At 49.6% G+C, this 12,264-nt stretch overlaps 1 protein-coding gene across 7 annotated transcripts in view; it reads right to left on the bottom strand.

Annotated features, from left to right (window-relative positions):
• The window catches only part of syne1b (spectrin repeat containing, nuclear envelope 1b), a 415,064-nt gene that overhangs the window by 269,278 nt on the left and 133,522 nt on the right, over positions 1 to 12,264 (bottom strand). For all 7 annotated transcript variants that reach the window (XM_080200097.1, XM_080200090.1, XM_080200089.1 and 4 more), the window contains 5 exons: positions 11,684 to 11,975; positions 8,857 to 9,029; positions 7,640 to 7,949; positions 4,913 to 5,077; positions 2,019 to 2,375 (listed from right to left, as the gene is read on the bottom strand). In XM_080200097.1, coding sequence (XP_080056223.1) covers positions 2,019 to 2,375; positions 4,913 to 5,077; positions 7,640 to 7,949; positions 8,857 to 9,029; positions 11,684 to 11,975 — 1,297 coding nt within the window. The remainder of the gene's footprint in view (positions 1 to 2,018; positions 2,376 to 4,912; positions 5,078 to 7,639; positions 7,950 to 8,856; positions 9,030 to 11,683; positions 11,976 to 12,264) is intronic.

Here is a 12,264-nt window from a genome sequence, read left to right as displayed (position 1 = left end):
GGCTGGAGGGTGTGGTGCCAGGTCTCTCTGAGGGGGAGGGGTGGGTTGTGTGTGTGTTGGGGGGGGGCATTGCCAGTACCCACGGGGATTTGGGGGAGGGGTGTTCCCCATATCTGTGGGAGGGTGGGGGAAGAAGTGTGGGAGTGGATCCCATAACTGTGGTCTGGGGGAAGGAAGTTACAAAGCATGTGCCAACCTCTCTTATCAGGCCCTGCCCTGCCCTGCCCTGCCAGTGTCACGGCATCAGGGATACCCGCAGTGTTCCCTTTACTCTGAGTGCTGCAGACTCTTGTGAGAATAGTCAGTCGTACAGACAGAGAGGTGTGTGTCTCTCAGAGCCAAAGACTAGATTAAAGCTTGGAAAGTTTCGCCCAATGTGTGTGAGAGGGGTCGTGTGTGTGTCCGATTGTCCGAATGATCGTGTGGGATGGTGGTGGGGGGGTCAGCACGTGCAGCAGGAAGTCTTGCAGTGTGTAGCGTCTGTGCCTCTGCCAGAGCTCCGGGTTCGAGCCCCACCCCACGCATGGTGTGTCCACAACATGGCGCACAGGTTGACTGTCAACAAGTGAATCCTTCCAAAATGCCTGGGGTGAGAGTAATAGTCTGAGTGTTGCCAGAATCCCTCGCGTGGTGTCTGCAGTATAACAGCCTCCCCCACATGAAAAGACTGGGTACAGGAAGTTCACAAGAATGATCCCTGGAATAAAGAGCTTGTCGTAGCTGGTGAATGTCAACACATTGCCGCAGAAGGCTGTGGAGACCAGGTCATTGAGTGTCTTTGAGACAGAGAGTGATAGGTTCTTGATTAATAAGGGGATCAGGGGTTATGGGGAAAAGGCAGGAGAATGGGGATGAGAATAATATCAGCCATGATTGGATGGTGGAGCAGGCTCGATGGGCCGAGTGGCCTCATTCTGCTCCTATATCTTTTGGTCTTATGGTTCCTTGGGGCAATATTCCCCTTTGCTAGAAGGGGCGACCAGAGAGATAGCAGGTGCCACCTTACCGCCTGCTCACGCCACGCTCCTGCTGCAGCAAAGGCGGAGAATTTTAGCAACCGGCTCAATCTCCATTCACTGCAGCGGGACAGGAAAATCCCGCTGGAAAATTACGGCCCCTTTGTATGTGTGTGTGTCTGTGTGTGTGGTGTGCGTGTGTGTGTGTGTGTGTGTGTGTGTGAGTGTGTATGTGGTATGCGTGTGAGTGTGTGTGTGTGTGTCTGTGTATGTGTGTGTGTGAGTGTGAGTGTGTATGTGTGTGTGTGGTATGCGTGTGAGTGTGTGTGAGTGTGTCTGTGTGTGTGTGTGTGCGTGTGTATGTGTGTGCATGTGTGTGAGTGTGTGTGAGTGTGTCTGTGTGTGTGTGGTGTGCATGAGTGCGCGTCTGTGTGTGAGTGTGTGTGTGTGTGCGCGTGTGCGTGAGTGTGTCTGTGTGTGTGAGTGAGTGAGTCAGCGTGTGTGTGTGAGTGTGTGTGCGTGAGTGTCTGTGTGTGTGTGTGCGTGAGTGTGTCTGTGTATGTGTGTGTGTGAGTGAGTGAGTCAGCGTGTGTGTGTGTTTGTGTGTGCGTGAGTGTGTCTGTGTGAGTGGGGGAGGGCGCTTCGGAGAATAGGATCTATTTTTGCATCAGGTGCAATTTGTCAAACTATTAGAAGGAGATTTATTCTGCGAGAAAATAAACGCAAGGTAGAGCTTCACAGTCGAATGGAGAATTTTTGGATTGTGAGACACAGAGTTAGTCATCAGTGGAATGAGTCACCGGAACGGTATAACACTCAAAACACAGCTGAAGTTTCGGCATCCAGTGATGGAATTTCTGAGTTTAAACTGTTGAAGCTTTTCACCTCAGTAATATGTAACTGTACTGATGTGAACGGTGTATAATTATCTGTTAAAAAGGAGTTATTTTTGTGCCCTTGTTCAGTACAACCAAAGCCAAACAGTCTGACACTAATTTGTTCTCCATACTGACATTCCACTCTCCTGGCATGGACCCCCACAGTACAACGCCCCGGGCAAACCTTTGCTTTCTGCCAACACTCCACCACCTCTTCGTCCGTGGTTTTGTCCTGCAGCTGGCACAAGCTGTGCGAGCAGGCCCCGAGGGTGGCGCTGAAGTCCTGCAGGTCCTTGTCCAGCTGAGCCACCTGGGCTTGGAACTCTTGCTCGGAGCTGGTGGTCTGGCTGAGCATGTCCTCCAGGCCGCTCTGCGCTTGCAGCGTGCTCTCTTCCCACCGCTGCCAGTCGCTCCGCAGGGCGTCCAGCTCCCTGCCCACCGCCTCGTGCCCGCTGGCCGCCGTGTGCTGCCTGACTTCTTCAGCCAGGGCTTCCACTCTGCTTAATCGCTCCCTGCCATTCCGTCTGGAAGCTATCAGCTCCTGGCGATGGGAAACGTTCATTGTGAGCAGCCCTGTCATAACTGTTTATACAAGCCCTCGTAGAAGTTCATAGTTGAGCAAACAACTGCGTAACATCCTGCAGAAAGTATTAACTCTTACTCAGCCCCGCTGAAGGGCAGCTGTACAAGCTGGCTGCCTCCAACCTGACAGAACACATGGGACTTTGATTAACCCACACCAGCTTGAATCCCTACAGGGCAGGAGGAGTGTGGGCCTTTCAGCCCATCGAATCCACACCGACCACAATCCCACCCAGGCTCTACCCATGTAACCCCACATATTTACTCCGCTACACCCTCTAACCTACACATCCCAGGGCACGAAGGGGCAATTGGCCAATGCACCTAACCCGCACATCTTTGGAAACCCACGCAGACATGGGGAGAATGTGCACACTCCACACAGAGAGTGACCTGAGCCGGGAATCGAACCCAGGTCCCTGGAGCTGTGAGACAGCAGTGCTAACCACTGTGCCACCAATGCATTTACATTACTCCGTCTGACAGTGAAACATTCCAGAAACTTCAAATGAAAGATCACAGTGTGCCCGAGTAGACAGTTACTAATGCACACAAGGACCCGAATGTCATTGAGGCAAGATAGAATTTCCGATGGTGAGTGTGATAAAGTATGTCACAGTCTCCGTTCCTCAGGTAGCTAGCTATAGCACGGAATTTCGCCGTCCCGCCCACCACGGAAATCGTAGCGGGTGAGGGGATAGTCCATGCAAGTTCCATTGATCTTGGGTGAGATTTTCCAGCCTTGGGGTAGAATCATAGAATCCTACAGCGCAGAAGGAGACCATTTGGCCCATCGGGTCTGTATCGACCACAATCTCAGCCAGTAAGGGACAATTTAGCATGGCCAATCCACGAAACCCGCACATCTTTTGGACTGTGGGAGGAAACCGGAGCACCCGGAGGAAACCCACACAGGGAGAATGTGCAAACTGCGCACAGACAGTGACCCGAGGCTGGAATTGAACTCGGGTCCCTGGTGCCGTGAGGCAGCAGTGCTATCCATCCATCCCATCCATATCGTAGTAATATTGACTCTTTAATGCAAGATTTTAGGGAGATAATTGAAGAAAATTTCAATCCTTCGGAAGTAAGCGTTTTTTAAAGGGAGTCCTCATACATCTTATGCCAGTAAGACTCACTTGGTAGCACTTCCAATCCGTAAGGTTCCAGGTTCAAGTCCCATTCTAGGGCTTGAGGATAAAATTCAAGTCTGACACTCCAGTGTGGTACTGGGGGAGTGCTGCACTGCCGGAGGCCATGTCTTTCAGTTAAACCAAGGCTCCCCCACCTGCCTGCTTGGGTAGTTATGAAGGATCACATGACATCCTGTTGGACAACCTCTGAACTAGGAGAAGAAGTAGGCCATTCAGCCCCTCAAACCTGCTCTGCCTGGCCCGCCAATAACTTCAAAACTGCATCCTGTTGACTCCCAATAACCTTTCATCCCCCTCGCTTACCAAAAGCCTAATCACCTCTGCTTTAAAAATATTCAAAGGGCAGGATTCACCGGCCACGTGTGCCCCAAGGCTGGAAATTCCTGCCCACTATGGTCCGCTGTCTCACTCGCTACAATTCCCGTGGGATAATTTCAGCCAAAAACTCAGCTTCCAGAACCTTCTGGGAAAGAGTTCCACAGCCTCATGAGCCTCTGAGAGAAGAAATTTCCCCAATCTCAGTTTCACAGAAATCATAGAACCCTACAGTACAGAAAGAGGCCATTCGGCCCATCAAGTCTGCACCAACCACAATCCCACCCAGGCCCTACCCCCATATCCGTACATATTTTATCCACTAATCCTCTAACCTATGCATCTATGGTCAATTTAACATGGCCAATCAATCTAACCCGCACATCTTTGGCCTGTGGGAGGAAACTGGAGCATCCGGAGGAAACCCACACAGACACAAGGAGAATGTGCAAACCCCACACAGACAATGACCCAAGCCAGGAATCGAACCCAGGTCCTTGGAGCTGTGAAGCAGCAGTGCTAACCACTGTACCACTGTGTCATGTTCTGGGCATCGCCCTTATTTTTAAACAGTGACCCCCATGTATGAAGTTGATCTTTCTCTATACCCTAACTATGACTGTAACACTACATTCAAATTAAAAATCAAAGAAAATTACTGCACATGACCAGGCCCTTCAGCCCTCCAAGCCTGCACCGACCAATTCTGCACTCTCTCCTTTCCTTCTCTATGAACAGTATACTCTGTACAGCGCGCAAGAACAATATTTCTCATTGTATTCCAATACACGTGACAATAACAAATCAAATCAAATAGCCTACCACTGCTTCTAGTTTCTATATATGTTTTCCATTGACTGCAGGGGGACTGGAAAATCTCGCTGGCAGGAGGGTTTGTAAAATCCTGCCCAATTACATTGAAACAAGATCTTAGCCTCAGCTGGTACCCCCGGAGGAACTATCATTCCTCGCTACAAATTCCCGCCATCTAATTTCAGCCCATCAGGTAAGCAATGGCTATTCTCACCATGACTTTCTTCAGTTTTCTCTGTAAAGCGGTGGAGTCTCCGGATAGGTCTGACCAGCGATGAAGCTCCTCCTTTGCTGAGGTCAGCCAGTTGGTCAGGTCCTGCACGGCGCTGTTGTACTGCTGATGGTCCTGGACCATATCCTCCAGCTTCTTCACTTTCCCCTGGAATCAAAAGCAGCTGGCTTACAATGTTTCCCAATGAGTGTGCGCCGGCTCTCCGGCAGAGCAGCTTACCCAGGACCTCCCCCACCCCCCGACCCCACCCCCACCGTATCCCACAACACACATATTTAGCCTGCTAATCCATCTAACCCACTCACATTTGTACATTAAGGGACAATTTAGCATGGCTAATTCACCTAACCGAAATATCATTGGACACTAACAGGCAATTTGCCATGGCCAATCCACCTAACCTACATACCTTTGGACACTAAGAGGCAACTTAGCAAGGCCAATCCACCCAACCTGCACATTTTTAGAATCTAAGAGCAATTTATCATGGCCAATCCACCTTACCTGTACATCTTTAGACACTAAGGGGCAATTTAGCATGGCCAATCCACCTAACGTCTGCATCTTTGGACTCAAAGGGGCAATTTAGCATGGCCAATCCACGTAACCTGCACATCTTTGGACTGTGGGAGGAAACCGGAACACCAGAGGAAACCCATGCAGATACAGGAAGAATGTGCAAACTCCACACAGGGGAGGGGAATGGTCGGACAGCGGTGTTGTAGGGGGAGGGTGGTCGGGGTGCCTGGAATTTAAGGTGGGAATCCCAAAGGTTTGAATTTCCCTGCTCAGTTCTTTTTGCCAGGAGTAGGCCTGTTGGATCTGACCTCCAGTGAGGATTTGGGTGCAGGTTGCAGGAGTAGGTAGATTCCTGGGAAATGTCTATCTTCTGACTATGAGAGGTCTTTATAATGGGTATGCAGGGGTTAGAACACAGAAAATCACAGTACAACAACAGGCCCTTCAGCCCTCCAAGCCTGCATTGACCATGCTGCTCCACTGAACTAATATCCCCTACCCTTCTGGGGACCATATTCCGCTTTTCCCATCCTATTCATGTATTGGTCCAGACACCCCTTAAAAGTCACTGTTGTATCTGCTTCCACTACCGCCTCCAGCAGCAAGTTCCAGGCAGCCACCACCCTCTGTGTAAAAAATGTGCCTCGTACATCTCCTTTAAACCTTGCCCCTCGCACCTTAAACCTGTGCCCCCTAGTAACTGACTCTTCCACGCTGGGAAAAAGCTTGACTATTCACTCTGTCCATGCCCCTCGTAATCTTGTGGACTTTGTATGTAGACTTGGGTTGATATGGGACAGATGTTTGTAGGTCTGCCAGGGATTGCGGGGGGGGGGGGGGGGGGGGGGGGGGTGCTTTCCTGCTCCTCTTGACCTACAAGCAGTGCTGAAAAGACCCTTACATTTTTCCTCACAGCTATCCTCATCTCCCTTCAGTTACCGTGATTCCAGTGATCTGGAAAACTGCTGTTAAACCTCCAGGGCACATTAAATCATGTATTTAAATAAACAACCCGCCTGCTGGCTCTGGTGCTAGCCCCCTGACACCAAAGGGCAATTTAGCACAGCCAATCTACCTAATCTCCACATCTTCGGGACTGTGGGAGGAAACCGGAGCACCCGGAGGAAACCCACGCAGACACAGGGAGAATGTGCAAATTCCACACAGACAGTGACCCAAACCGGGAATCGAACCCAAGTCCCTGGCGCTGTGAGGCTGCAGTGCTAACCACTGTGCCATTGTTCCACCCCAAAGGAAAGGTTTTCTAGTGAGATTAAGATCGAGTGAGCATCACATTAAGCCCAAGATGGGGGTGTGGTGCCTCCTCTTGTCAGCTTGGATCTTGTTTGTCTCTCTTGTGGGGGCCTTGAATTGGATTGAGTTTGAGGTTGGATTTCAGAGCAAGCAAGGAGAGGAATTAGCATTTGCCCAGTCCATTCTGTGCATCTTCGTAACTTTAAGTAAAAACATGTAAAAAATAAACGTTAGTTAATATTGCAACTCCCACATTAAGCTACCCAAATATTGCTGCAAATGTTATTTCCATTATAACTCAATATATCAGCAAGAAGCAAAGGATAGGGGCTGCATGGGATTATGGTCAGCACAGACCCAATGGGCCAAATGACCCGCTTCTCGACAGTAGGGTTTCTATGATTCTACCAGTTACACGGTTCCATTAATTGCCTTATGGGTGGCACGGTGGTACAGTGGTTAGCACTGCTGCCTCACAGCGCCAGGGGCCCGGGTTCAATTCCTCGTTTGGGTCACTGTCTGTGTGGAGTTTGCACATTCTCCCCGTGTCTGCATGGGTTTCCTGCGGGTGCCCCGGTTTCCTCCCACAGTCCAAAAGACATGCTAGTTAGGGTGCATTGACCGTACTAAATTCTCCCTCAGTGTACCCGAACAGGTGCCAGAGTGTGGCAACTCGGGGATTTTCACAGTAACTTCATTGCGGTGTTAATGTAAGCCGACATGTGACACTAATAAATGAACTTAATTAAAGGCAGGTAACGGTTATTGGCTCAATCTCCAAAAGAAGATAAACTAGCACAGTTATTAAGGGGGGAACCATACGGAGTTTGTGGCTTTGCTGAACTGTGTGCAGACTAAACTTGGTGAAGGTAAAAGATAAGCTGTTCTGTCGTTCCCCCATCAAGTGCTAGCACTGGTATGAACGTTGGCACTTACCTTGGCCACCACAATAATATCAGCAAATTGGGTTCTCATCTCCAGATGTGCGTCCTCCGTAAACGACGCGTCTCCTGTCCTCTCCAGCAGCTCCTTGGCTTTCTCTATAAGGCGGTTGAGTACGACCGAGTGCTTCTCGATGTCAGCCAGAAGACTCTGGTGCCGCTCCAGCTGCGAGAGCTTGTCCTTCAGGTCGGCCTGCTGCTCCAGGCCCTGGCTCATTTCCTGCTCCGTGGACTCCATCCACTGCTGGAGCTGCCTCACGCTCTCCAGGTAACTGTTCCACTGCGCCAGCACCCACTCCAACTGGCTGAAAGGCAACAGAAGGTAGGGTTACAGGAGAAACACCGGCCAGGGAGAGCAACACAGGGGCCCAATTTTAACCCCAGGTGGGTTTTGAGTGAATTCAAATCTTGCCCCCCCATCAAAGGGCAAGAAATCAAGGACTTCTGTTCAAACGAGGGAAGGGCTGAAGAGATTGGCCCAAGAGTATGTTGATGTGCAGAGAGGATCAGATAACGTGCCATTTACCCGCACATTGTTTCCGTCTCCTTGTATTACCCCACGGGGTTAAAGCATCACGCTTTGGGCAGCCAAATGAGCTTGATCCTGGATTAGCAACGTGAGAGGTTGTGAGTTCAAATCTGGCCAGGCCAAACTGGGAATTGAGGGGGGAGGGTGATAAATCTGATCAGTTGCAGATCGACTTTGAAACTATTGACCGTATTATATAGGAGCAAGATTAGGCCATTCGGCCCATCGAGTCTGCTCTTCCATTCAATCCTGGCTAATACGTTTCTCAATCCCGTTTTCCTGCCTTTTTCCCTGTAATATAGAATCATATAATCCCTGCATCGCAAATGGAGGCCTTTTGGCCTATCGAGCCTGCACCAGACTGGGCCTGCTGAACTGTAGGCCCCAGGCAGGGACAACTGTGTGTACACCACAGGATTTTGCATTCTGTAAATAAACAATGTCCCTTCCCAGTCTTGAGTTATTATAGTCGAGAAACAGATTCTAGAGTCATTCACCTTTCACCTGAATAAAACCTGCCCCTATTCTTTAAGGCTAAAATTGAGTCCATATTTATAGAAAATGAACCATTAATTACAAACTCCACTGACAAATTTATCAAATAAGCGACAAAATTATTTTGCTCCAGGAAGAATTTGAAACGTGGGGACCGTGACCCTGGTTACCTGAGAAGCAGGCCATACCTGTGACAGTTCACCGAGTTTGTGACAACCTCGGCCCAGGCCTCCCTCAGAGCCTGAAGCTGGCTGCGAATTGCCTTCGCCGCCTCCTGGTTACTGCTCTTCAGGGACTGTTCTCCTTTACCGATCGTCATGTTCAGCTTCACCTCCCCTTCGCCCTTCATCAGCAGAATCTCCTGCAGCAGACAACACGGCAAGTTCAAGGCAGAACGCCACCCCAAAGATGTGCGGGTTAGGTTGGTTGGCCATGCTAAATTGACCCAAGTGTCCAGGGGGTTGGTAGGGGGTCACAGGAATAGGGTCTGGGTGGGGATTGTGGTCAGTGCCGTCACGATGGGCCAAATGGCCTTATTCTATACTGTTGGGACTCTATGACACAGGACACTGCAAGAGAGTGTTAAATCTACCTCCAGGAGTGATGGAAAGTCCCACAAACGTTACATTTAGAATCCCTACTTCCAGCCTTGGGTCACTGCCTGTGTGGATTCTGCACATTCTCCCCATGCCTGCATGGGTTTCCTCCAGCTGCTCCGGTTTCCTCCCACAGTCAAAAGATGTGCAGATTAGGTGCACTGGCCAGGCTAAATTGCCTCTTAGTGTCCTGGGATGCATAGATTAGAAGGATTAGCGGGGTAAAAATGCAGGGTTATGGGGATAGGGCCTGGGTGGGATTGTTGGCAGTGCAGGCTCGATGGGCTGAATGGCCTCCTTCTGCACAGTAGAGATTGTATACATGCTCAGTTGGGTTCAACAGCACCAGTGGGGAAAGAGAGAGAGAGACGGAGTTAATGTCTCAAGTCTGTGATCTTTCATCAGAATCGTTCGAAGGGAAAGGTTAAGAGACTGGAAAGGTTAACTCTCTCTCTCTCTCTCCACAGATGCTGCCAGACCCGCTGAGTATTTCCAGCATTTTTATTTCAGATTTCCTTCAGCTGCAGTATTTTGCCTTTGCGTTATTTTCCACACCCGGCTGTAGTTTAAGCTATTTAAGTAAAATGGCTCATCACAACTTTATAGAGTTGCGCAGTGGGGTATTGTCACTAAATTAGTAATCCAGAAACCCAGGGTTCGAATCCCACCCACAGCAGATGATGGAATTTGAATTCAATAAAAATTTGGAATTAAGAATCTACTGATGACCATGAAACCATTGTCGCAAAAGCCCATCTGGTTCACTAATGTCCTTTTGGGGAAAGAAATCTGCCACCCTTACCCGGTCTGGCCTACATGTGACTCCAGAGGCACAGCAATGTGGGTGAATCTTAAATGTTCTTAGGAGTGGATAACAAATGCTGGCCTGGCCAGCGACGCCCACAAGCCATAAACGACCAAAAAAAACTTATACTTTCAAACAAAATATTGTGGCGTTAAGGAATTCACAAACTAGAGAATTCATGGCATTTTACAGTGCAGAAGGGAGGCCATTCAGCCCATTGCGTGGGCACTGGCTGTTGGAAAAGTTTCAATTATATTCACTCTCCAAATACCTCTGTTGAATGCGTTGGACTGGATCTTGCAGGAGAGGGGCTTCTTGCAAAGCATGCCGGGAGATGTTCTCCCACGCCATTCAGCTTATTCCCTTATCCAACAAAATTCCAGGAATGAGGAGGAAAAGGAAGAACAGTGGGGAAGGAGGGTGAATTCAGGTCAAGACAGGAGACAGAAAGGAAAAGTAAGATCAAATTTCAGGGCAGGAAACAAGTAGTTCTGAGCCATGTTCTTGAGCCATTGCAGCCCATGCGCTGTAGATCCATCCACAGCGCTGTTAGGAAGGGAGTTCACAGGTTTTGACCCAATGATGGTGAAGGAATAGCAAGTAGTATGTTTCCAAGTCTGGAAGGTGAGCGGAAGGGAAAGGATGTATCACAGCTTGGTATGGCTCCTGGTCTGACCAAGACCACAAGAAACTACAAAGGGTTGTGAACATAGCCCAGTCCATCACGCAAACCAGCCACCCATCCATTGACACTGTCTGCACTTCCCGTTGCCTCAGCAAAGCAGCCAGCATAATTAAGGACCCCACGCATCCCGGACATTCCCTCTTCCACCTTCTTCTGTCAGGAATAAGATACAAAAGTCTGAGGTCATGTACCAATCGACTCAAGAACAGCTTCTTCCCTGCTGTCATCAGACTTTTAAATGGACCTACTTTATATTAAATTGACCTTTCTCTACACCCTAGCTATGACTGTAACACTACACTCTGCACTCTCTCCTTTCCTTTTCTGTGTGGTATGCTTTGTCTGTATGGAGCGCAAGAAACAATACTTTTCACTGTATTTGAATTCATGTGACAATAATAAATCAAGTCAGAAAACTTGCAGGTGTCCCAAAGTGACTGCTGCCCTTGATGGTAGAGATTACAAATTTGGAAGATGTTGTCAATGGTACATCTGCGTGCATGAGTCTGAACTTCTCTTTGAAGGGGCCTAACAAGGCTCCACATTGGGATAGTCGGAATGTGATCTCAGAATTTTGTATCTTTTTCCCAATGGAAGAAGGTGGAAGGAAAAATGTCCTTGGAACTCTTGATTATGCTGGCTGTTTTTCCCAGGCAGTAGGAAGTGTAGATGGAGTCAATGGATCACCACTTTAGCTGGGCAATGAGGAACAGACAACAAATGTGAGCCTTGCCAGCAATGCCCACATCTTGTGACAGAATTAAAAAAAGATCTAAGGCTAAGCAACAAGAGGGCAGGGGAGCTAAAGGGACAGTCAGGGGTGGGGGTGCGTTGGTACTTCTCGTGTTCTGTCCAGATCTGTCTAAGAATGCTCCAGTTCTGAATACCAGTGTGACTAAGTTGTCCGCGTCTATCTATCTATACCACACCTGGATCTGAAGCAGCTGGTTCTCCAGCGCGGCCTTGCTGCCCACTGTGCTGTTGATGGTGCTGAGCTTACTCTGGACGCCTCTCAGCCAGGACCAGGTGCTCTGCAGGGTCTCCTCGAAGGCCTGGTGCTCCTGCAGGCCCAGCTGGCCGGCTCGCAGCCTCTCCTTGGCCGCCTTGGCCAGTTGCTGGTGTCGGGACAGTAGCTGGGAGGCCGGGCGGCCGGCCCTGTCATCTCCGCAGCCCAGCTCGCTCAGGGTCTGCGCCTGCTGGCACAGGCTGTCGAAAGCATCTCTGGAGGGTGAGAGACACAAGCAGGCATCAGAAACACGTCAAGCTGCATTTGTGTAGCACCTTTAATGTTGGGATACATCCCGAGGCACAGTACAGTTCAGAGGGTAACGCAGTGTGCTGATGTAGTATGGTGCGACCCTGCGGCAATCTGTTACAACGCTAAAGTATCTCCAAACAAATGTCACTAATACCCAACAACAGCCCTGTACCCATCAATCACCCCCATTCCAACCCATCCCCATGAACATCCCCACTTCATTCCCCCGACCCCCATCATTCCCCCCATTCC

This window comes from Carcharhinus amblyrhynchos, chromosome 12 (genome assembly GCF_965287045.1).
Source record: "Carcharhinus amblyrhynchos chromosome 12, sCarAmb.v2.hapA, whole genome shotgun sequence".
NCBI lineage: Eukaryota > Metazoa > Chordata > Chondrichthyes > Carcharhiniformes > Carcharhinidae > Carcharhinus > Carcharhinus amblyrhynchos.
Note: the sequence above shows the minus strand (reverse complement) of the source record. Positions and strands in the feature narration are given on the sequence as shown.